Here is a 27,176-nt window from a genome sequence, read left to right as displayed (position 1 = left end):
TTCAACTGGATCTTGGAGATGCTTAATTTCTGTATCTTCATTGATATACCTCACTATGGATTCACTATGAGGCTCAGGATATCTAGAGACTATCAGGTTGGGCTACTGTTTAGGAGTTTCAACTGGATCTTGGAGATGCTTAATTTCTGTATCTTCATTGATATACCTCACTATGGATTGTGCAGGGATTGTTTAACTTTATTGTGCATATTGAGATGTTATCATTTATTCCTTATGACTACATACATTTTGCTATATTTTTGCAATTATGTAAAACTATTGACGTTGTGAGCAACTCTGAGCATGGCTTAACTATGGATATATGGTATATAAACAAACAATGTTGTCAGTAAAGAAATGGGCAGGAAGCAATCCTTGAGGCGTACTCAAGACACATCTATCTACTTGAAGGGAAGGACAGGAGTGCCAACTCATTGAGAAGAGATCTAGAACAAGGGTGTGGAAGAATGCGGCCTTCCAGATGCTGGTGGACTACAGCTCCCAGGATACTAATTGTGGGGTTGCACAGAGGCTATGAAGTGCTGTCTGGAAATAACTTACTTGATCAAACTGGGGGTCTTCTCCACGCTGCAGAGATTTGCTCAGTGGCTTTTCCTACAATAAAGCAAAATGCATCTATTATTTTAGGAGCAGCATTATGACATTTTCTTATGCTTTAGTAATTTGATCATATTTTAAATCCAGGCAATTGAAAAGCCCATACTTACTATGCTTGCACAGAAGTGAGAGGCAATTTTAAACAATTATTACAGTTTTAATTTATTTACAGCACAAGTATTTTAGGTACTGCAATATTTTGGCAGGGGGAAAAAAAGATTTGCGGTGAGAAAAGCTCAACAGAATTTGTTTCTTCTTTTTTGACAAAAAACATTTCCTTTATTTTCACAAGAGAAAATGTGAAGTATATCATTTAGATTATATTTTTCCTCATTAAGGGAAAACACCATCAAAAGAAGCCATGTTGTTCATAGGTAAGCATTTATAAATTCACCATAAAAACTAAAATATATGCCCCATAATATTAGAAAACGAAAGCAAAGTTTTCAGCTTTTCAGTGTATCTCCAAGGCCAAAAAGGTGTGTTCAATTCTGTCAAAGTGAGAATATTGTTGCAGAGAAATAGGATCTGGAAAGGAAGGATAGGATCTCCTGAAAGCTTAGAATAGACAGAAACCAATATTCACTGAGAAATATCCACAGAAACATCTCCTTGCTTTACCCCTACTGAAATAAATGAGAGTTCAACCAAAGCAGTTTTTCTTCTGATATATTTAAAAGGAGCTTACACAGGAAACATCCCCCTACTGATTTGTCTTCCTTTGTCTATTAGATGCTATCTCACTGATTTTCACCTGTAAGAAGCTAAATATATTTCTCCTTAGATTCATTCTGGCATTATTCTAACATGGAGGCACAATGATGATTGCGCTGATGTTTTTTTATGAATGTACAAAATAAAAACAACCTGGTTTCATAAAAGAAATCATCTGTGCTGCTCCTTTTAAATATAGCTTTGAGCATGACGGTTCTCAAGTGCCAACCAGATCTGTGTGCACATGGAACTCTAATCACAGTTTGGTATTATGTCCATACAAAACTTGAGTATTCTCTGTATAGCAGGAAACTGTGGTTAGCTGAAAATAGAACCAAACACTTCTGACCTCTTTGTCATGGTCAGGACAGAGGAGGAAAAGGGAGAAAACATGGTACCCAATTAGAGATGGGAAGGCCTGGAAAAAAAACCCAGGAAAATTTGGGGGGGGGCAGGTCCCCCCCCCCGGTTTTTTCCAGGCCTTCCCATCTCTAGACCCAATACTCATGCACATGGTGCTAAACTATCGTTCACTGTTACATGTGAACCAGGTAAGTGGGTGCTATCTCATCTTGAAAGGTCCACCGTGGAATGCAAGGTTGTGGGTGGGATTACTGAGGTGTATGTTCCTCTGACTAATAGAGTCATTTATCCCTAGGTGAGAACTCATGTGAAAGGATCTACTTATTGTGTGGACTCTCCTCTGTTTATTTGCTGGAACCCTGTATCCGTCTGTTCCGGGTCAACGCATGATTGTCATTTCAGTTTATATGTCACATAAGCAAAGATTTAGCTTTATCTTAAAGTATCTACCAGGTTAGTCAATGCCATTAATATTACAAGTGTTCTATTTGGCAAGGACAATCAACTGCTTCGTTAACATAATCGTACTGAACAACCGGTGTTTTTACGATGAAGATGATGGTGATTTTAAGATATCCTACATAAGAATAAAGGAAATAACCTATGAATTGTTCCAAGGTGTGCCTCAAACTCATCCCTCCCCTTTCCTATAGGCTTTCATCACGGACCACCCTTCTCTATGGCTTAGTTCCCAGCGCTGTTACAAAAAAAACTTTTCCCTTTGAAGGTTCTATTATCTAGGGCAGGTTTCCTGTTTTAGCTCGCTTCTGTGACTCTATATCTTTCCAAACCTATTCTAATTATACTTTGTTCTTTCTTTCCCATTAGCTTCAGCCCTCTCACCTTGTACCCTTTTAATTATTTAATTTTTGATCACTCCTTGGGCTCAGCTCTGCTTGCCTGCTACGAACGATAAAGCTACATATCTATTTACTTCTGCAAGCCCTCTTGAGAACGTAATGTTGCTCACAACCGTCAAAAGGCAAGGCCAAGTTGCCCCATGCAATGGTGGGTTAGAAAAGTTTGCTGGAATTCTTTTGCAGGGTTAGGTCCAGGCAAGCCACTAAGAACAGACAAGAAAACAAAAAAAAACAAATCTGTACTTGCATCAAAGACCACCAGCATCTCACCCAAGTCGGGATAAAATGTTAAAATGTAAGAGTTTTACATAAAAGAGAAATAGGGAAGAGCCATTAGCCAAGTCTAGAAGAGTATAAACATCCAAGAAACACACATGATGAGAGATTTAAAATGACACACACACACCCTTGGCCTTTGTTTTCAATGGTTTTCCTACGTATCAATCCTTACTGTAGTTACCACGTATTGAGACATGCTGAGCTGTGCAGTGTGGATCAGCTTTTTGCACACCACTGCACCACACAGAAAGTTAAGCAATGTTGAATTTCTACAGATGGTTTAGGTAAGCACAAAGCTGCCCCTAGCATGCAGCTGATGGAAAAACCACAGCTGCCACATGCTGGGAGAGTCATGAGAAAAGGACCGCAAACAACAGCAGGTAGACAAGGTTTGTCACCATGCAGGTGCAGAACCGAGCCAAAGCTGGTACAAGGGAAGGGAGGCAGGCAGGCATGTCAGCACAGGTGACTATATGAGCTCTCACCTCCTAATAGTGTCTTGCAGAATACAGAAATTAATCAGAGCAGGGCACAACTGGGAACAATTACTGAACTGAAGCAGAGCCAAGGTGCAGGTGGGCAGAACTAAAGATAGCTTCCAGTTTTGAAGATGCCCGAAAATGCAGACTGACTACTAATGCAGACATCGAGTGACATTATGGCTGCTCAGGCCATTTTGGGTCTCAGATGTGAAGCCTTGAAGTGCTTGCTGACTTTCTCCAAGCGTTGGCTACAGCATGGTGCTGGTAACACCAAGTCTGCAGGTTCGATTCCCCATAAGGGACAACCTGTACTGCAGGGGGTTAGACTAGATGATCCGCGGGGTCCCTTCCAACTCTATGATCCCAGCTGAGCACCAGCTTCAGAGAAACAGGTGGTAACGCAGCAAGCAAATTGTTTTAAAAGAATGGAACACAAATCCCAGAAGCCTGAAAACCACAGTGCATCTGCTATACCCCACTGCCCCTTGTAGGGTTTCTCAGCTTCCAACACCTACTAAATTATCTCTGTTAATTTCCCCTCCAGTCATTGCATCCCGGAGTTAAGCAAAACTGCATTCAATTCGCACCAGAGCAACATTCCTACCAGCGTTTAACTGCGCAAAAAACTATGCCCTTGTTATCGTTTCTTGGTGATGATTTTATAAACGTTAACCGAGGAAATAAATCCTATAAAGTCATCTATGGTGTAGGCAAATTCGCCTTTGCTTTCTGGTAAGTGTATAAGATGTAAATCAAGAAGAAAGAATTCAAATATGAGCCTGACAACAGAGATCAAGGATTCCTTCTGTCACAAGTTTCACATGTTTGGTCTAGGAAACTGGCATGAGTACAGCACTGTATATCAAAAGCAGCTATTTCGCCAAGAATGTTAACACTGAAAACTGTCAAAGCTTGGGGAAGTTTATTTAGCACAATCCTGTGAATTCTGTGCAACATAGTCCCTCCCCCCCCAAAAAAAATGGTCCACATGTGTGTGGATACACGCTCAAATGTGTAGTCACTGCTGGAACAAAGTTTTTAGAAACAGAATGGTAAAGAAAAACAAATTATGGTGAGCGTTCAAGTTGATGACTGCCTACTCTTAATATACGGTAAATAACTTTACCACACAGATGGATTGCTTGCATTCAGATGTCACAGTCTACCACAATTAACTGCCGTCACTCGTGATTACCATTGAATAATCTTTTACTAGCCAAGTGGCAGCTTGTTCACAATGTTAAAAAGAAGTGGGTGTGGTCTAAAATCAATTACCGGAATAGTCATCTGTTAATAGGTGTCAGCTAATATTCACCACTGAAAGGGTCTCCTGGAAATATGAGTTTCCTCCTCCCCTCCCATTCTTCTAGAAATGATGAAACAAATGAGCGTTTGCTCACAACTGAGCCAGACAACAGTCTGCCTGCTTGCCTGTTCATGTCTTCATTGGTTGAGGGGATGAAGTATTATTTTATTCATAACTGCACTTAAAGTACCCAGCAACTCCCTGGATCCCCCCCCATTTGCTCTCCTCCCTAAATTTGGATGTGGATATTCTATTCTTTCATATCAATGAAACAGAAATTTTACAAAGTAAGGGGAGGTTCATCTGCTCTCTTTTTTTGTGGGGGGATACTTAGCCTCAATTACATTGTTCTACTTCATCTGAATCTCTCTGTTGCTCATTTACAGTCTATTGGGGCTTTCCCCCCCCCCCCCCAGCTCAAACTCACTTCTCAGGTGGGGGCAATTGCTATTCTAAGAGAACGAGGGAGGCTTTTATGTTGAGTTCCAGTACCTCATTTTCTAGAAAAATAGCACTGCACTCTATACAATGTCAGCTTGAACAAAACAGCAGGCTGAATCCACAGTCTAGAGCTACAGCCGCAGAACTCTGAATAAAGAGGGGGTTTATTCATTTCAAGCAATTCATCAGCCTTTGGGTCAAAGGAACTCTTACATAAGAACCCAAGAATATCAAATATTCATGTTCCTATTTTAATTACCAATGTATTTGCATACTCTGAACTCATTTTCTATATGAAACTCTCAGTAGCAGTAAAATATCTAAAGATAATAAAAAGAAATTAAAACCCATCTATTCCTTTGCCAAGGCATATTTCTGTTTAAAAACAACAACAGAACCATCAGAACTGTTACTATTGATTTATTTATTTTCAGCAAGGTATAGACAATGGCACTCTGCACATGTGTAATGACACACTTTCCTATTCTGATAAAAACAGCAAGGTTAAAACTGCAGCCCTGCCAAGTCAAAATCTGACCAGCTGCTGGTAGAGCACACTCCTCTTTTGGACAGCTTCTTTTGCATAACTGGTATCTACAAAATGCATGTTTAAAACTATACAAAGCAACATACCAAAGGTGCAAAAAAATAAAATGCAGATGTGATGTGGATGCCATACTTTTTGTATTGCAAGCAAAACAATTCACAGAAGTGATTTACATTTGCACAGCAAAACAACACAATAAACACATCAACAATAACCCCATACTTGCAATACAGAAAGTATTAATCTAGGCATCCACATCACACCTGCATTTTATTTTTTATTTTATTTTTTGCACCTTCTAATTTATTCAATGGGACTTAGTCCTAGGTAAGTGTTCATGGGATTGCAGCCTTAATCTCCCCTTGAATTTTAAGGGGGAAACATCTAGCATGAATTATTTTTATCCTTAGTTATTTCTGATATATTTCTTTTCAGCCCTAAAATTATTGTGTTCTATAATGAAGCATAAATATATATTAAACTACAAACAAACAAAAAACTAGGGAGGGAAGGACACACATCGAAAAGAAAATAAGAATTGCAAAATACAGTAAAACAGCTGTGCAAATGTACCGGTAAATCGCTCCTGCGAATTAAAAAAGAAGAAGGGCTTCTTCCATCTGGCAAAAGGAATCTAGTGAGGCAAACAGGAGGGCGGCTGTGGGCAGGCTATTTCATAAGGCCCAGGAAAACGAGCAGATTTTAAAAGGAAGGCTTGCTGAGGAGAACAATATTAACAGAATAATTGGGGGCAATAAACTCAATTGTGATTTGGTCCCCCCTCCCAGTCTAAACACTTTCTTCCCATTTCTCTTCATATATTTTATGGTCCAATTACATAATCGCTGGACAGATTTCAACCTATGCTGACTTAAAGGCTGCATAGTAAGGCACGTCCTGGCAGCATGTGCCACTGAATCTATTTTTTTTTTTTGCCATGTTTGTGTAAATGAGGCAATCACAACAATGTGCTTTCAAAATGATGATTTAGAACTGCCTTAATATGCATGAAAATGTTCTGGTATCTTCATAAAACCAAACACTTTCTTATACTCAGTCTGGAGTTTGTTTTTGCTTTTCTTTTTTTACATTTCTAAAAAGAACCCCATGAAGCATGAACATATGCTTGAACGCATTAAGAAAAAAAGATAGCTGAGACAAGATGGCAAGTGCGAGTTTTAAGGCTGTTTGTCTCTGGCCAGAACCTTATGGGTTTTAATTACTTTTGTGCAAAGCCAAGCAACTACCGGTAACTCCAGGTACTAAAAAAAGAAGATGACAACAATAATAATCAAATGGCTATTAACTTGTGGGTTAATATCCCATCATAATCCTGAAAATACTTGCAGTAGCTACACACTGAATTGTTTGTTTTAGTCACAACCAAAGTAGCTAATTGGCAAGGTAAGCAGAAAATGAAAGATTACGTGAGAATGAAGAATTCTCTTTCCCCCTTCTACCGGTAAGAGTAGCTCAGCAAAACAGTAGTAAAGTAATATTAGTAAACATTTTCTTTCTATATCTTCTCCATGAATAATACTTCTTAACGCAGAACATCTGAGCACTTGGCTTTATCCAGCATCAGCATTAGCAGTTTTAGAAACTGTCCTTTAAAAGTACAGAATCACTAAATAAAGGGAAACTCATGACTGTTTTCAGGGTGGCATTGTGCTTGGAATTATATAATTTGGGCATGATCCAAGTTAAACACAACACGTTTCAATGGGTTAGGTTTAAGGATCTGCTGCTGAAATCCTATTTTTGGTTGGATTGTTCTCCTTACTTGTCTCCAGTTTTGCAACTGGAATGGAGATCACAATGAGAAATACTGGAAGACGTCTGGTTGCTTCTGTTTAATAAGGGATCTCTTTTTTCAGTTGCAAGAAATGATAAAGAAACTTGTATTAAGAAGGCTGTGTGGTATCACTGGATGCCATTTAAGAGCAGTAAAATCAATAACAACGGCTAGAAGATTTTTGGATTTGTAAAGCAATTGCTGGTGATTCTTCTGGATGAGACATTTTGCGTCTGAATATTTGTGCGGCTGTTTTACTGGGTCTATATTCCATGGATTTAAAAAACAAATGGTATTACAATGTATTTTTTTGTTCTTCTTTTCTGATATTATATTATGCCTCATGGTTATTCAAGTTTTGTAAGTTGGCTAGAGACTCTTTACATAGTAAGAGTCCAGACAATGGGTGGTATTCAACTAAGTTTTACTCAAAGCAGGCCCACTGAAATTAATGAAAATGACTAAATTAGGCCCCTTAATTTCAGTGGATCTACAATGAGTAAATCTTAGTGGAATACCAACCAATTGGTGTTTCCCTTTAGCCTTCTCTTTGTCTGATTGGCTAGATCTTCTTTTCTAAATGTCAATCATGACTACGACTTCATTCATGGGCTAAACGCACTGAAAGGCGGGAATAGGCTAGCTTGTCACAAAATAAATGAGGATAATTGTGCCTCATGGCTTGGATTCTTCAAATGCTATAAACATACTTATAAAAAAATATGAGACAGGGTTATGGCTGCACCAACACTAAGGCTATGTCTGCACCAGCTGCATGTACGAGTATTTTACAAGACACTTTCTGGAATTAATTTTGTTGAACATAACAGTAATGGTAATTTGTTACAATTATGCAAATAAGATGCCAAGAACAAACAATCTTCAACCACATAAGAAAGTAAAAGCTGTAACTCAAAAGCCAGCAGTGTAAAATAAGTTGTTTCAGCTAGGCTTTTATCAATTGTAAGGAGGAGATACTAGGTAACTACAGCAAAGAAATAAGACATAAAAATAAGGAAAGTAGCAATTACATGAGAACGAGTCATCCATCACAATTCCTTTCAGCAAAAATATTCCATCGCATGGCCAGTTATTCAATTTCATTTAAATTAGCCAGGGTGAATAGGAATGACTCTGAAGAATAAATATTTTATTCAAGAGAATTCCACCCCACCCCACCCTCCGAAGCTTCAAGAATATTCAGAACAGCTTACTATCCTCAATCTCAATAAGTGATGCTTTAATGCAGTTGAAGGGACACGGGCAGCACTGTGGGTTAAACCACAGAGCCTAGGGCTTGCCGATTAGAAGGTCGGCGGTTCGAATCCCCGTGACAGGGTGAGCTCCCGTTGCTCGGTTCCTGCTTCTGCCAACCTAGCATTTCGAAAGCACGTCAAAGTGCAAGTAGATAAATAGTTACCGCTCCGCCGGGAAGGTGAATGGCATTTCCGTGTGCTGCTCTGGTTTGCCAGAAGCAGCTTAGTCATGCTGGCCACATGACCCGGAAGCTGTACACTGGCTCCCTCGGGCAGTAAAGCGAGATGAGCGCCGTAACCCCAGAGTCGTCCGCGACTGGACCTAATGGTCAGGGGTCCCTTTACCTTTACCTTTACCCACGGTTGAACGTGTGATGTATTACCGTATATTACAGTCCGTGTAGCAATATAGGCCCAAAGCAGCTCTAAACATCCTGCTCTTCAAATTATGGCCTAGATCTAAAGAACTATACTGCTACTTGTGTGTTCAATGAAGTTTTGAATTTTTGTTTATTATGCCAAATCAAACCAATGACCTATCTAGCTCAGAACTGTCTACACATGGATTGGCAGTGCCTTTTCAGAATTTCCAGTAGGAGGCATTCTCAGTCCTACCTCAAGACACCATAGCTGGGAGAAGGCAATGAAAAGAAGAAAAGCAATCAGCCTATGGAAGAACATTTTTTTTGTTGGGGAGATGAGCAGCAACAAGAGGCACAAGGATCAAATTTTGATGAGACATACCAGCTTTAAGCTGTGTTATCTCCATCTATTCCTTGGTCACCGGCATTTAGGATAGCTGGACCACAGGAATTAAAGTGCTCTCAAGGAACTACACTGGTAAGTAGATGGCAACTCCTGCTCTGTGAATAAATAAAGAAACCTAGTTAGTCAAGCATCCTGGTCTGGGAATATTTGCAGTACAGCAATATTCAGAAGCATTTTTGGCAGCTTCTCCCAAACCACAGGAATTTGCCAGCACTGATTAAAAAAATTAAGATATTGAAACAACCAGATACCCTTATCCCCTAGGAGTCATAACGGCCAAGCATTCTCATATGGGACAGGTCCAATGAGAAATTCTCTAGAGATTAACAGAAGCAGAAACATCCTTATCAGAATCCCAGCTAGCCAGTGTAACCACAGCTTACTGAAAGTCCAGTTGGCATCTACGGGAAATAAGCTGGGCAACAACTTGTACAAAACACCAGGCACAAAGTGAGGCAAAGCAATTTCTATGTTTCTAGAAGAGGTCTATAATCTGTGTTCTTAGTGTTTAATTTGTGGTGGGGCCAGAATATTTGTTGAGCCAACTCAAAGGTTTGAAATATACAAATGAGAGAAATAATTGGCACGAAGACTCAACTTCAATATATATGATGATGAATTCAGACAGTGGGAAGAGCCAGAAGGACACCAACAAACCCATGGAGAGAAACCCACCAACACCAACAAAGCTATTTATCAACGTATTATTTTGCAATTGCCCTTGTTCTCAGTGCATAGCTTCCACTCACCCACCCTACAGTAATAATAGCATTAATAACTACACAGGAGAGGGGCAGCAAAAGGCAAGGGTCTTGAGAACACAGATTGGAGTCTTGCTTGAAATCACCTGCACTCACATACCCCAATAAAACTCTTAAAAGATCTGACTGAAAATCTTAAAGTCTCACCCGACTGACACAAAAAGGAGTAGACAAAGCACCGATTCCCCATTCTGCTACATGCACATTGTTTTTAAGGTCTTTGGACTGCATATTCTAGTCAAGAAACTCAGCACGAAAGCCATGATTTCTTCTCAACTGTAATTACACTCACGTAAAGAACTAAATATTTAATTAACTTTTGAAATGACCAGCAGAGCAAAAAAAAAAAAAGTAAAATGAAAGCTGCTGATTAAGAATGTCACAAATCCAAAATTGACACTGTTTGAAAATAATAATGATTATTATTTTATGATTTATACCCCGTCCATCTGGCTGGGTTTCCCCAGCCACTCTGGGCAGCTCCCAACAGAACACTAAAAACAGAATAAAACTTCAAACATTAAAAACTTCCCTAAACAGGCAAGTTCTCTTTGGATTTATGTGATCAAGAATAACTTTTTTCTCAAAACTGATTGTTCTTAATTTTTAGGTCAACAGATCTCATGCACATGGATATGTATTCCAAAGTCAATGGGACTTACTTCTGAGTAAGCATCTATAAGGTGCCCACTGGCATTGAGAAAGGGTAATATCATTTATTTATTTACCTATCTTATGAAATTAGAAGACGCCTGCTTCTTGAGAGAAAAGCAATGACAAACCTAGACAGCATCTTAAAAAGCAAAGACATCACATTGCCGACAAAGGTCCGTATAGTTAAAGCTATGGTTTTCCCAGTAGTAATGTATGGAAGTGAGAGCTGGACCATAAAGAAGACTGATCGCCGAAGAATTGATGCTTTTGAATTATGGTGCTGGAGGAGACTCTTGAGAGTCCCATGGACGGAAAGAAGATCAAACCTATCCATTCTGAAGGAAATCAAACCCTGAGTGCTCACTAGGACATATCCTGAAGTTGAGGCTCCAGTACTTTGGCCACCTCGTGAGAAGAGAAGACTCTCTAGAAAAGACCCTGATTTTGGGAAAGACGGAGGGCACAAGGAGAAGGGGACGACAGAGGATGAGATGGTTGGACAGTGTTCTCGAAGCTACTAACATGAGTTTGGCCAAACTGCGAGAGGCAGTAGAAGACAGCAGTGCCTGGCGTGCTCTGGTCCATGGGGTCACGAAGAGTCGGACACGACTGAACGACGGAACAACAACAACAACAAATCTTATGAAATAGTTTGTATCCCACCTAACCCCGAAAATGAAGCACAGGCCGATCTAAGACAATAGTATATAACCACAATAAAACAATCTTAAAACCAATGAAGAAGATAAATCACAGTACGCGGCATTGACAACAATTCTCTCTAGAGTTAATGCCCCTTCCTGCTCATCAAATGCACCTGACCCAGGGCACTGGGCTGGGTGGGCAGGTTTAAAACTCTCTACACACTCCAGCACTGTACTTTCTTTCTTTCTTTCTTTCTTTCTTTCTTTCTTATTATTTGCTCCTGCTGCCAGAATCAGTGAAATCTTGGCAGTGGTGGGGAGAAAACATTTGCGGGGAGAAGGGAATGAACTAATGGTATATACTAATAGTCATTCGGCGCAAAATAACCCCAATCCCAGTCTCATGTTTTTCTTTTCTTATGATCAAGTGCCTGGGAAGGAACGAAGTTGTTCAAGAGGACTTTGTAAGACTCTCAACTTATACAAATGGAAAACCTGCACATACTTCCAATGGTTCTGAATCAACACTGCTGGAATATAAATGAATAGTTACAGACCAATAGCAAAATACACACACTGCATGCCTTTGCAGAGACACTTCCAAAGTTACCACATCATATACAAGGCACATTTTATTCTAAATCTACACAATGCAGCCTTGCTGCATTATTCACAATGCAGTAATAAGCAAAATTCACCTGTATCACTGAGGGCATCAAATAGGAAAGAAATGACCACAATAGTTTTAATGCAAGGGCTAACGAAGGTGACATATAGTTACTGTAGTCACATCAATGGGCTATTTGACTCTCTTATCTCTCTTGAGTCTCAATTCACACTTCCACCAAAGTTTCAGTAGCAAAATACATCTGAATAAAAGCTCTTTAGGAGCTATGGGATCTGGGAATACCAGATGATGACATGTTCAGGGTCGAGAAATGTCTTCCTCTGTGTGCACATGGCAATCAGGGTCTATTTTGCTATTCTGAATAAAGAGCAGGGTGTATAAAAGAAATGGCTGCAGGTTAGGGCCAGCTTTACCAACATTATTTTTTGCTCTTTTAACAGTTGAGTGTCTAAGGCTGCATGCTCCTATGCCCATCATGTAGCCTCTGGGCACTCTACACGATCACCCCATGGCCACAGGCAACGAGAACGACATCATGGAAAGCTCTGTCATCACAAACTTGGGGTCTGGCCCATGCTGGACAGGAGCTCAAGGGCTCTTTTTGGAAGATGTCACAAGGCAAAGGCTCTTCCACTATACCGGATGCCTCCTGTCCCTGTTGCTGTTGCACAAACCCATCAATAGAATCGAAGGAATTTAGCATTTGAAAGTGTAGAAAAATACAATGTACAAAAGAGCAGGATATGAAGAAACCTATCTAAGGCTGTGTCCACATCAGACATTTTACTCGAGATAATGGGCTGAGAACCAGCATCCTTGTCCTAGATGCTTTTCAGACAGACAGCCAAGCCAGATGCAATGTTAAATCAGAGAGTGCCTGGGAGGGAAGTTTCCATTGCCAGCATTGGAAACTTGCTCCCTGCCTCTAATAGCAACTTTGGGACTGTAGGGAGGGTAAATGGTAAAAACTTTTATATTGCTGGGAATTCTTGTTGTGGGAAGAGATTCAGAAATTCAATAAACTTAAACCTATAAACCTAATATTGATTACCCCCATTGGGGGTGATGGAGAATGTGAAATAGGCACATACATATTTAACATCAAGCCTAGCTAGGCTCTGGGCTACTGGAAATTGTTTGACTCACTAAAACGGGCATCCGTAATCCTCCTGGAGATAAAAGATCCCAGATCTTATTTAGCCATTGATGTGAGCGAAGATTAATCCAGCAAAGATTCATCCCTTACTACTAAAGACCCCCTTTCATTTAAATATATATTTTAATTATTAAAAAGTGAAATTATATTTTGCAGATTCCAGGGAACACGCAAAAATGCGCATACTCAAACCCACCCCCCTGGAACTGCCCCCAGCACAACCAATCTTACTATCTGAAGCCAGCACACCAAATGGGTCATACCCCTACCCACAAAAAAAGCAAGACAGAGAGCTTTTAAGTTCCCCAACTTGCTTTCAGGGCTCTTATGAGATCTCGAGGTCTCATGAGAGCCTCCCAGAGTTCTGCAAGCAAGTCTGAGAGCTTAAAAGCTCTTTCTGCACTGGGAAAACCCTGAGCAAAAGGAGCTTTTAAGCTATCCGCCTTCCATTTTGCTAGGTTTTACTACTTATTGTTTTAAAAATTGTTTTTAACAATTGCCTTAACTACCATGAGGAACATGGTTGAAAGGCAGGATTAAATAAATTTATGTAGACACACACATTTTTACGGTGCCAAGAAGCAATACCAATGTACCAGTACTTCAATTCCCAAATAGCTAAGCAACAAATCAATTCCTGGTAAATTCAGCTTGACTCATAGTAAATAATTAAATACAGTGCCAATAAGCTCTTAATAAGCAGCATAGATAGACAAATATATTAGATTTATATTCCGCCTGTCCTTTGCAGACCTCAAGGCAACACATGCAAGTTTCTGATGCAGTTCCTTATCTAGACAGTGACTGGATTCTGCTAAACTCCAGCATGGCAACTGCATCACATGCCTTCAGACCATAACCTGGATCACAGAGTTTCAGTATGATAAGATGACACCATTCTCTTGGGTCAAGTGAAATAAAACCTGTGAAAACATTATAAAGTAATTGCACTAGCACACGCAGAAGTGTTCAGTTAATTTCTCCTTGACTCACCAGGGGCTCTGCCATGATGATGCGGATCTTGCGCTCAGCCTGGGTGGTAAAGTTAACAAATAAGCTTTTCAGGACATATTCCCCAGGTTTACTGTCTGGATCAACGTTGATAGGCAGCATGGTTGGAGGTCCCTTTTCCCTTTGTGTGCCAGAAACAGATGGGACTGGTGGCTTGATGTATCCGTTACCCACCGGAGAAGCTGAAAAGTAAAGAAATATATCTTTAATAAGACTTAATTATAAAATGTTGTCCCTTCCCTCCCCATATATATATCCTCACACAAGGAGCCTGGGCTGTTTAGTGTTGAACCTTTTGGAAAAACACCAACGCTGTTTATGAGAAACTTCACTAGTGAACAGGGAAACAACATCAGACATACTGACCTGGGCGTAAACCCCACAGAACTCAGTAGGGCTTACCAAGTGTAAATGTGCACACCATTGGGGTGGAAATACGTAACTGGAGTTGACATAACGAGCTGTTCAGCTGTACTGGAAGAACAGTATAAAAACTTTTTTTTAAAGTGGTTTTCCTTGTCAAGTGGGCTTACGTAATGCTTTTTTTGTTTGCAGCGATCTGTAAGGCTGCACTAGCAAGGCTGCCCATGAAGAAGAAGAAGAAGAGTTTGGATTTGATATCCCGCTTTTCACTACCCGAAGGAGTCTCAAAGCGGCTAACATTCTCCTTTCCCTTCCTCCCCCACAACAAACACTCTGTGAGGTGAGTGGGGCTGAGAGACTTCAGAGAAGTGTGACTAGCCCAAGGTCACCCAGCAGCTGCATGTGGAAGAGCGGAGACACGAACCCGGTTCCCCAGATTACGAGTCTACCGCTCTTAACCACTACACCACACTGGCTCTCAGAAGATGATGTGCCTGGGATACAAAGAAGGGATACTTCCATAGATCGCATTAATTCTGAGATAATGCCAGGAACCACAGAGAAGCAAACCAGGGGAATTTTTCCTGAGGGTATAGTGGGGGGGGGCATAGCTCATGCCAGGAGTGTGCATTGTTAGAACACACACACACACACAAGCCCTAAAAAGAAGACACAGATACTGCTGCATAAGTCCAGAAAACCTTGCACTGGGCCTGAAATTCTAGATACACCCTTGCATTTGGGGGTAGGGTGATTCTCTTCCTCTCTCTGATTCCCCAGTATGCAATCTAAGCAGAAAATACATTGGCATATTGGACACAGAAGTCGCATAACAGTGCCCCTGTTTTCTCTTTCACGGGGCTGATACTGAAATATGTTTACTGGATTTTGAAAGCAGCTGACGTTAATCAGGAGTTGATTGGGTTAGGTTCCTAAATTCTTTCCCTGAACCAAATGCAAACTGCACAGGAGAATTTTTTTCTCTTGCTCTCATACATTAGTTCTTCAGAAATTGTTCTATTGTTTACGTAGCAGACAAAAGGTAATTTAATCTCTCATGCCAGACAGAAAGCCCATGGCCCTTTATCTGATGTCATATTTAAATCCCCAATATCAAGCAAGGTTCTGATTTACTTTTTAAACTTTCATATCCCTAAACCAGCTGATATAATCTGACCTACTTTTTCCCTCTTGCCATTTGAGTCCGGTGCAGTACCTAACATCAATTAAAGATGGAACATTTATGGCTGATACTTCTCCAAATAGAAGAGGGAACACAAGCTATCTCACACTAGTGGCAAAAATAATTGCTCTTCAAAACTGAAAGGCAAAGCATGACATGCACACACCCTGCAGATGTGAGAATGGGTAGGTCTCTCAAAAATATCAAGTCTATGTTAAGGGTTGCTTATAGTAAGAGAGGACCCCATATGTTTTTCAACATCAAACAGGACATTAGTTCTCTTACTATAAGAAAGAAAGAAAGAAAGAAAGAAAGAAAGAAAGAAAGAAAGAAAGAAAGAAAGAAAGCTCTGTATCAGGCCCATGCACCAGTGACTTAAAGGATGTACATCAATATGAAATGTTCACATCTGGGGAAAAAGAAAGAAGTTCTCTTATTGCACAGAGTTTTTATTTATATGGATGAGCACAGCAGAAGGATAAACAGGCCAGTTGGAACTCAATGACCCTAGAATCAAACCCTGTTCCCAGGAAACATTTGCACACACAGAGAGTACCTCAGACTAAGCAAGCTGAGGAAACTATGGAAACATAAAGCCAACATGTCCACCTATCTCAAAAAGTTAAAGACAAATCAAGCAGATCTCTCTCATGTAGACATATACTTATATTTCCAACACTATATGAAGCAACCTACGATATCACGCGGATGTGACAGGCGTGTCAGAACTACTATATTATCAACAACCTCAACTGTTGGAGGTGGCAAAGCTATGAAATGGCAGAAAGACAGTGACAGGGCAAGGTGGAGATGAGATATAATTAGCAAGAATAAAAATCTGAAAATTTTATAATTACTTCTAAGAAATTATTCAATCTCTTGAATTCACATGCTTGAATCTTACAGATTTTTTTTAAAAAAAGCCTATATATACACAATAAAGTTATAGAAACTTGTTGAAAATTCTACTGGTGTGCCACAAAAAAGCATTTTGTTCTCCTACAATTTCATTCCAAAAGGGTAGACTAAAAAATACAAGATTTCTAGCATTACTAAATTGCAGAATATTCTCACCATTTAAATTTATTTATATCCTAGACACACATTCCTCAGATACGTTGTTTTCTATATTAATTTCTTCACCCAAACGTTGACTTAAACTATGTCACAGTGTTGTAATCTAAAAATGTTAAAAGGAGCATAAATGCCCTATTCATGGACATTGCTATTACTGGGGGGAGAAACAAACAACTGTAGGTTTTATTAAACACTACGTCATTTAATGAAACCATTCTAATTTAATATACTCTTGAGCCAGTGCTGTGTTGTCTAGGATAATGTAAAAAAGTACAGTTGTTTATGTGCCACACATACATTACAAAGAGAGAAAGTAGAAATTATGTCACTTCCGCAGTATTCCAGATATGTAGTAAACTAAAATTGAAGCCAAAAGCCAAACCAACAAAGAGAAAAATCACACACACACACACACACACACACCCCAAACCCTTGCACACAGTTAGTAAAGCTTTGTAAAAATACGACTAGATATATTTATATGCGGCTCATAAAAGTTTTGAAATGCATTCAACACCAATACGACAATTCAGAATGTTGACTCATGGTGGATCTTCTTTTTACCTACCAAGTCCTTTTATTAAGCTGATCACACTGGATCTTCTCCAGCAGGCTAGTGAAATCTCCATGAGACTGGAAATACCTGAAAAGTCCCAATCCTTAGAATTCTTTTGTTTCTAAAACTGAGGGGAAAATGGCTTGCTTCATAATCCCAGTTTGGTCCTTTCACTATAAGCATGTAGGTTTTCCCTCGCACCCCCCCAGTTCAAGGGAGGGTGGGTGTTGATTTTTAAGTGCTGAAGATCTGCAGCAATCGAACTGGAGAAGGTTTCCTGATCAGAACACGCTTTCCATAACCAAAGGGGCAATTTTTAGCTTCAGCGTACGATGATGACCTACAAGTTGCAGAGTGTAGGCTGCCAGTCTATATTTATCCGCAAGCACATAGTATACCGACAGATTAGCAAAATACTTCAAGCACTCCAAGAACATGAGACTTGCTTGTATAGTTCAGCATAAACAACCCTTCCATACCGGCAACATGCGTTATCACACAGGCCGAGCTGAAGGCAGCGTTTCTCTCCTGAATTCTAAGTCAGAGATAACACCGGGGCGAGCGATAAAGCCTTTGTTTTGTAACTACGGACTCTTGGCCGCAAGTAGAAAACAGTGCGAATTCCTGAGGACAAGAACTGAGACGGTGTCCTTTTCCCATGTCCTCTTCACACAGAGTACATTTACACGGCTTACAGCCAGGGTGGTGCAGTGGTTAGTGCTGAGTCTAGGAACTGGGTTCAAATCTTCGCTCAAGCCATGAAACTTATTAGGATGACCTTGGGTCAGTCACTGTGTCTCAACCTAGCCAATTGCACAGGGTTGTTGTGATGAAAAAAAAAAAGTATGGTGTCTTTAGTTCCTTGGAGAAAAAGCTGGGATGCGATTCAAATAAATAAATAAATAATAAATTAACCTCAAAGGATGCAAACTTGCTGGAGAGTAAGCATCACTGAACTCTGTTGAACTTCTGCGTAAGCATGTGTGCAACCAGACTGCACAAACATATTTAACATTAAAATCATCAATATTTCAAAAAGTATGGTGATGTTATGCCACCTTCATCAAAACTTTTAAAAAGTACTGTCAGTGGAATTTTCAGTATACAAACCAATCTAAGCCTGAATGATCAAGCTGCTATAAAAAAAAGAAGCAGGGAAGGGAAAGGGGGCAGGGAATCTTCAAAATGGTTAAGAGATCTCTTGGTAACATTGATACTGCAAATGAAAAAAAATGAAGAATTGGCTTACACTGACAAACCCAATGCTTTCAGTGCATGGGCAAAATGTTAAAGCAGCTGCAAAGGAATGAGCAAGCCTCTCTGTGGAGTTTATAGTGTAGCCATACTTCTTCCACTAGGCTGATGGGAGTTGTAGTCCAAAACACCTGGAGGGCACCAGATTGGCAAAGACTGGTCTAGATAGATGTCCTACAGAGCATTTCCCCGAAACCAGTCTCCTGCTTGAACTAGCAGGCTCAAACCGCAAGAGTGCATCAGAATGTGTTGTTTTAAATGCATCTATTGTTTTCGTTTTTCTAACTTTTTTTGCTGTTTTTATGGTACACCATCTTGAAATGACTGTGTGGAAGGTGATTAATAAGATGGTGATGATAAATGAGAGACCACCGCTCATCATTTACAGCTTCCCATTAAAACTGCTCAAACATATCAATGATCTACAGCAAACAAAAAAAACAAAAAAATACAGCTTCCTCTGACAGGCTTTGGGTGGCAGGCCTGCACTTGCTTACAAACTAAAACAGCCAATAACCAGCAAAAAGAGGCCACATAAGAGAGATACGGACCAGACTCTACTGCAGATACAGATCTGTCCCCATTTCTAATCTGGCAACACTATCGCAAGACCTAATAATCTCACCCACATCAGGGGTTCATTCACCTGCTCATCTTTCAACGTGATACTTGACAGCATTTGCTGACAGTACTCTTCCACAAAGGAAAAACAGGTCAGTCTCAATAAAATAAAATAAAATAAAATAAAAGGAATATAAACCTGACGTCAGAAATCACAATATAAAAAAACAACAACTGGGTGACATTTCAACCTCCCAACGTAGTTTTGTGTGCATATATCTCAATTCTCAGATAGTGACTCGGCTACTCTTTGGAAGAATTTACAGAATATTACTGGATATAAGAGAACATCTTCTTCTGCTCCGGAGAGTCAAAAATTGGCAAATGACCTGAATCAGTTTTATAGCAGGTTCGAAAGTCAAGCATTACCAACTAGTGTCATTCAGTTGGCACCAGAGGCATCAATAACCAACTCAACCTGTTCTGAAACCACCCCGCTGGTAATCTGGGAAAAAGATGTACTGAGCCTTTTACAGAGACAGAAGACCAGAAAAGCTCCAGGCGCAGACGGTGTGACTCCTCGTTGCTTGAAAGTGTGTGCAGCACAATTGGCTCCGATCCTCACACAAATATTTAATCGTTCTTTGGAGTTGTGTAGAGTCCCTTCATGCTTTAAACATTCTATCATCATTCCTGTACCTAAGAAACCTTCCATCAATGTGATGAATGATTATAGACCAGTTGCTTTAACATCTGTGGTAATGAAAGTATTTGAGAGACTAGTGCTGGCCTACTTGAAAGACGTTACTGATCCCTTGCTGGATCCGCTGCAATTTGCTTATCGAGCTAATAGGTCAGTAGATGATACAATCAACATGGCATTGCACTACATCCTGCAACACCTGGATTCCTTGCGGACCTATGTACGAGTGCTATTTGTGGACTTTAGCTCAGCTTTTAATACTATTGTACCATCTAAATTGTTTTCTAAATTAATTAATCTCAATTTACCTGCCCCTGTTTGCCGATGGATATACAGCTTTTTAACGGACAGGAAGCAGCAGGTGAGGTTGGGGAAAATTATATCGAGCAACAATACCATCAATACCGGTGCTCCCCAGGGGTGTGTGCTTTCCCCACTGCTTTTCTCTCTCTACACAAATGAATGTACCTCAACTGATCCATCGGTTAAGATCTTGAAATTTGCTGATGACACAACAGTTATTGGGCTTATCCAGGAGGACGATGAATCTGTGTATAGGAGGGAAGTAGACCATCTTGTTTCGTGGTGCACCGAAAATAATTTGGTACTAAATACCCAAAAGACAGTAGAAATGGTAATTGATTTCAGAAGGCACTCTTCCGTTCTGCCACCACTTTCCATTCTTGGTAACATGGTTGTAGTAGTAGAGTCCTTTAAGTTCCTGGGCTCTATAATTTCTTATAACTTAAATTGGTCAAACAACATCAATAGTATTATTAAAAAGGTCCACCAGAGGCTGTATTTCCTGCGTCAACTAAGGAAATTTAAATTGTCCCAGGAAGTGTTGTTCCAATTCTACAGAGGCATCATTGAAACTGCTCTCTGTAATTCTATAACAGCTTGGTACGGTACAGCCTCCAAGAGAGTCAAGAAAAGGCTCCAACGAGCTGTAAGAACTGCAGAAAGGGTAATTGGTGTTAGCTTGCCTTCAATAGAGACAATTTATGCTACCCGAGTTAGGAAGAGAGCAGAGAAAATTGTAGCAGATCCTTTACATCCCGGTCATCATCTGCTTGATTTACTTCCATCTGGACGTCGCTACAGGAGTTCATATACAAAATCGGCCAGGCACAAGAATAGTTTTTTCCCTTGTGCCATTAAATTGTTAAATTCATAGTTGTATAGCTGAAGGGGGGATAAATTATGGGTGGGGTTTCCTTGCTTCTATGTATTGTGAGAGGAACAGTGTCTGTATGTTTACATTGCAATGTAGCTGAAACAAATTCCAAGTATGTTGGAAAATGTACTTGGCCAATAATAAATTATTCCTATTCCTATTCCTATATATGATGACATAAGAATCACTGTCTTCTGCATTTTCTTTCCTTCTGTTTTCACTGCTTACAATTATACACCCCCCCCCCCGCTCCCCACAACCATTAACTCAGAATAACACTTCACATTAAGTAGACTGCAGTCCATGCAAGCTTATGCCTTAATAAATTTCTCAAGTCTTTCTTAGATTCTATTGTTTTTGCTGCAACAGACTTAACACAGCTATTCCTCTGGAAATTACAATCACATGCCTGACTGAATAATACAGACTAATGAAAATACATGCCAGCCATCAGAGTATACTCTAGGTTCCCCAACACAGTGCCTTCTGGGTGTTTTGGTCTACAACTCCTACCAGGCAGCAAGGCCAATGATGACAAGATGATGGGAGCTGTAGTCCAACTGCATACGGATGACATCATGTTAGGTAAGGATGCCTAGTGCATATGCATACAGGATATGCAAGTTTTTTTAAAAAAAATGGCCAGGTGCAGAGCCCAGGTGCTGTTGGCTGAATCCACAGAAGGATTGTTTTAGCTCTTGTGCTAGATCAGGGGTGGCCAACTCCCAAGTGACTGTGATCTACTTACAGAGTTAAAAACTGGCAGTGATCTACCCCCTTTTGAGCTTTTTTAGGGAGGAGGAAAGCCCCATTTTTTTAGGCATTCAGGTCAAAGTTGTTGTTGAGCTTTTTTTAAGGAGAAGGAAAGCCCTGTTTTGGGGGGGGGGCGCAGGGCAAAAAAAACCTGAGCCTTTTTTAGGGGAGCCAGTGATCTACCACAGACGTCCAGTGATCTACCAGTAGATCATGATCTACCTGTTGGATGTGCCTGTGCTAGATTATTAACTAAATCCAGAGATATTCTTGCACTAGTGTAAAAGGCTGTGCAAGAGGCTGAAAAACAAACAAACCTACCTATGACAGGAGAGTGAAATCTTGTGCAATTCTTGTGCACGCATTTGCAGAAGTATATTTGCTGCTGTTTCCTTCCACTCGTGGTCCTTTGACTCCAAACCACATCAGCTATGCAGAGCAACACTTTTTCCTGACTTTCTTCCTTCTGGTATTCTTTATGGACGTGTAACTTTGAGAAGCATATTTATCTACTTAGATATTTGTAGACCACTAGCTACCATCCTGGAACAACTAGCACAAAAGCTTAATAACCCAAACAGCAAAGATTTTGGCAGCAATCCAGTGCATAGTTGAATGCACCAAACTCCTAAATCAATGAAATTTAAGCATGCCCAGCTTTCCACCTAAAGGAGTGAAATCCTGTAATCAGCTGTGACATTCTCTATAAACAAGCACCATCAGCGTGTAAACATGTAGAATTCCTGACATTGCAATATAAACACTCAATATACCTTGCATAAGACCTGATCAACAGAGAATTCTGAACAAAGTTTGCAAGACAATTCAAGAACTCCCTCTAGCTTGCAGTATCCCAAATATCACCAACTGATAATTTACCTATCTGGGAAGGCACTTTAGGAATTACTGTGGAATTTTTTAGGTTTATTCAATAATAATTTAATATGGATTAAAAATAACCCAAAAAGCTCCAAACTAAAACTTATGGGACATCTGAAGTCCAAGGAATATTGCCAACAATATTTAAGAACCTGGCTCTATTTTTAATGGCGGGTGATGCAACCATATATGAAGAATGCTTAAATTGATAATGCAAATGTGCTTCATATCCCAGAAAGAAAGAAGTAATCTTCTCAGTAATAAAATACATATAAAGTCAATCTCTATAGCTATATTCTGACAGTTTAATTTAGAGGAATATTAACTTTTCAGTAACTACATTGCTTTTGCTTTTATTTTGCAGAGTGGCAATTTGGTATTCTTGTTATAGCAAACAGTGTTAATAATTCCATACACAACATGATGAAACAAAGGGATAGGAAGGGCAAACCAGGGCAGATTAACAACCAATAGACACAACTGCCTAGGGCACATCACCCAGGTTGCTGCATTATGTACATGGGAAAGGCAATGTCTGATAGTACATAACTGTGTACTTAGCATAAAGTAAGATTACATATAATTTGATTGATGTCTAAAAATATGTCAAGTTCAAAAATGGTGTACTGCTTACCATAGCTTCACTCATATGATTGATCAATTTGCAGAGCTGGCATCAGTGCTAAGCATCCCACCTTTTTCCCAGTCCGGGAAAGGAAGACACAAATTGCATACCGCTAACAATCCCAATTTAAATGGGACAGACCAGAATTACAGAAACCAATCCCAGTTTCTGATTGGATCCTGGAATGTCCCAGTTTTTGGATATTACATTCTCACTAGCGTGCACTTAGTTTTTAAGGTTTAGAAAGTTTAGAATTTGGTAGAAGCCTTAGTATTTGTATTCTGAGAGGCTGAGTGCTGCTAAAAATGTGTAAATAACATCTAACACACAAAATGGGATTTCTATACTGTAATCTGATTTCCAAAGGTTATCTTGGCCATAAGTCGCAAGAACCGCCCGTAAGTGGATGACCTTTATAGCTGTGCTTGCATTCAGAAAAAGTACCCCTTGTTTCCCCTTCATCAAATTTTGGAAGGTATGCAAGTATGAAAACACTTCATCATCTGATTGCAATCACACAAAGATTGCCACAGTTCTCCTGTTTTCCTAATCCTATACCTCAAAATCCATCACAGCTACCAACATTTAAAAATTCAACAGAATTTGACCACTGCTTTTCTTTCATGTGGAAAGAGAAACATGCAGGGATTTTAACGGACTCTACAGTTGAGTAGTATGAGAGGCCATTCTTCACACAGAGACACTTACAGATAACTACACTAAAGCAGAGGCCTTAAGCTAGCTAGACGGAGGAACCCACTCTTTAGTCAGCAATTTATTCAGCCCTGTTGAGGTGGGATTATAGAATACTGTACAAGCCTGCTTCACAGATTCATTGCTCTACTGGTGTTAACTAGCAAACCAAGTCTCATCTGTTGTTTATAAAAACATGCTATTTTTAACACTTAAGAGATTATTGGAAAACCTTTTATGCAATAGTAAGTTTATTTTTGCTGTAAAGTTTACATGCTAAATTCTCGCACAAGTACTGCTTTAAGACAGCTATTAAGACGTCTGCTATTTATAGCTGATAGCAGGAGCTCGTCACATTTAGAGTATGACATCACTATGGGAATATTTCCTTTCACTTATGGAAACGCCCTTATGACGGGAACTAAACATAGGCATTTTCCACTTCTGGTTTTTAAAATAATAAAGTCATGTTTTCGCTTTCAATACTGACCATTAGTAATGCAATTATTTCTAGCAGAGTCTCCCTACCTAGCCAACAACTCCTGAATTGTCTCAAACCCCAAACATCTTACAAAACACATTAAGATCATATGTAAATAATAATAATAATAATAATAATAACGTTTCATATCAGGAGATGGTAAAATGCCCACTTTTTCTAATTTGAGAAAATCGCAACAACATCTTGTACCTGCATAAAGTTTTTTATGCCATGTTATACTTAACGTATACTTAACTGTCTCGCAAGACCTAGTCCATTTTATTGTTTCCAACTGCTGCCATCCCTGATGGCTCTGAGACATTCACAAGAACACAAAGACAACATGACTCCACGCCAGAACATGAAGTCGTTATAGCTAAATGTGACTTTTACACCCTTCCTCCCCAAATCTGTTCAGGGGGGTCAGGAGATGAAAGAAAAGATCATTTTGCCTGGCACTGATGAAACCATCTCCTTAGCATGACATTGTATTCCACCCTATATATCTGACCATGTTAATACATCCCTCCAAAAATATCCGTGAGAATCTCGTGGATGTATGTCCCCCTTCATTTACAAAGGAGAGGAACTGAATACCTGATCTCTTTAAACCTGTCCACTTTGCCCATGCCATTGGCGACCCTACATGATAAGCCATGTGCCCTGCCAGCTTTATACATCATGCAGCTGCCAATAAATGCATGACCACCTCCTTATAATGCAACCAAGGTCCATCATATATAGAAAGCAATGGATTTGTGGCTAGCCATTTGCTGGACAATAGCACATCTAATTTTGAACATCTTCAATTTCGAGTTCTAGTATACCGAGACAGCAGGGGAAATTTATCTCCCTGCACCATTTCTAATTTTGTAAATCTCTTATGTCCCCTTCACCTTTCCCCAAACAAATCTAAAAAAAAATCCCCATTGTTTTATCCTTTTCACATATGAAAAAAAACACCAACCCCTTGGCCCTTTCTAGTTGCCTTTCTGTAGGTGTCAGTCTGTTCTAAAATCAGGAAATCCCAAGAATCAAACAGATAATGTTTTTAGTTTCTTGGTGATTCAGGACACTGTTTAAAGACTTTTTAAACAGAACACCCAAAACCTCTAACCAAAGCTACCAGAATTATTTATTTATTTATTTATTTATTTAAGAAGATTTGAGCAACTATAATTCTCATAACTTGTACCCATTCGTTCTTGCCTCACTCACCTCTGCCTTTCCATGCTGTTGTTGTTTATTTCATTTCTAGACCACCCATTGGCCAAGGTTTTCTGGGTGGTTTACAAAACCTAACAAATGCAGAGCAGTATTAACTTCATTCCACCGGCAGGAAGGCGTTCAAAGAGCAATGCATGTCACTCAACAATCAGTAATATCACTAAAGAGCCGTATATTTTAAATAATGTGTAGCCAAACATGCACATGAAAATAAAATGGGAGAAAACAATGCGAAGCACTGTGTGGGTCAAACAACAAACTGATATAATTCATTAGCAATAAACATCACGTGTCACTTGAGAACACTTGTAGTGGGACAACACTTTCCAGCAGGCACAATGACAAGCTATATTGGAATAATGGATTATTATGCCTGGTGTCATGAGATCAGCTCTACAGCACATCCAAAACATAATAATCATTTCTGCAGATACTTCAGAGTGGGGAAAACCCAAAGAAACAAAACTATGTGAGGCAGGAATGTGAAGTAACTGAATGCTTATTTTTATGTCAAGAATATATTGGCTATGTATCCCACCCTTCAAGAGGCTCAAAGCAACATACATTGTGCTTTCTGGCGCCTGGTGCAATTTTTGGTCTCTCTCAACTACAGTACTACTGTATAGCTATTCAAAAATATATTCCAACCCTGTAACCTAACCTCATGGAGGTTAGATCCACGTAATTCATTTAAAGCACATTTAAGGCAAGTGGTTTCTGCCAAAGAATCCTTGGAATGGTAGCTAAGGGTGCTGGGAATTGTAACTCTGTGAGGGATAAACTACAGTTCCCATAATTCTTTCTTGGAAGTCAAGTGCTTTAAATGCCTGCCAAACCGGCTTTAAATGTGGTGTGGATGCAACAGGAGTCAGTTTGTAAGTCTAGTAGATACATGGCTTTGAAACAACCAACCCCATATTTGGCTTTAGTTATCTAGTACTAATACATGCATGGCCAAACTTGGACCTCCAGCTGTTTTTGGACTACAACTCCCATCATCCCTAGCTAACAGGACCAGTGGTCAGGGATGATGGGAATTGTAGTCCCAAAACAGCTGGAGGGCCAAGTTTGGCCACACCTGTACTAATAGAATGTCCTTCCATAGGTAGGCAAACTAAGGCCCGGGGCCCGGATCCGGCCCAATCGCCTTCTAAATCCGGCCTGCGGACGGTCCGGGAATCAGTGTGTTTTTACATGAGTAGGATGTGTCCTTTTATTTAAAATGCAGCTCTGGGTTATTTGTGGGGCATAGGAATTCATTCATTCCCCCCCCCCCCAAAAAATATATTCCTCACAAGGTCTGAGGGACAGTGGGCCGGCCCCCTGCTGAAAAGGTTTGCTGACCCCTGCCCTGTCCTTCA

At 39.9% G+C, this 27,176-nt stretch overlaps 1 protein-coding gene across 11 annotated transcripts in view; it reads right to left on the bottom strand.

Moving 5' to 3' along the window:
- Positions 1-27,176, bottom strand: part of FRY (FRY microtubule binding protein) — a 170,483-nt gene that overhangs the window by 104,401 nt on the left and 38,906 nt on the right. For 10 of the 11 annotated variants that reach the window (XM_033146473.1, XM_033146462.1, XM_033146465.1 and 7 more), the window contains exons 2-3: positions 14,266-14,465; positions 562-615 (exon numbers count right to left, since the gene is read on the bottom strand). In XM_033146473.1, coding sequence (XP_033002364.1) covers positions 562-615; positions 14,266-14,385 — 174 coding nt within the window. In that variant the 5' untranslated portion in view covers positions 14,386-14,465. Of the gene's footprint in view, positions 1-561; positions 616-14,265; positions 14,466-17,474; positions 17,623-27,176 lie in introns of those variants that run through there. The other variant, XM_033146471.1, reaches the window with a different exon arrangement.

This window comes from Lacerta agilis, chromosome 4 (assembly GCF_009819535.1).
Source record: "Lacerta agilis isolate rLacAgi1 chromosome 4, rLacAgi1.pri, whole genome shotgun sequence".
Lineage (NCBI taxonomy): Eukaryota > Metazoa > Chordata > Lepidosauria > Squamata > Lacertidae > Lacerta > Lacerta agilis.
This window is presented reverse-complemented; position numbering and strand designations above follow the sequence as displayed.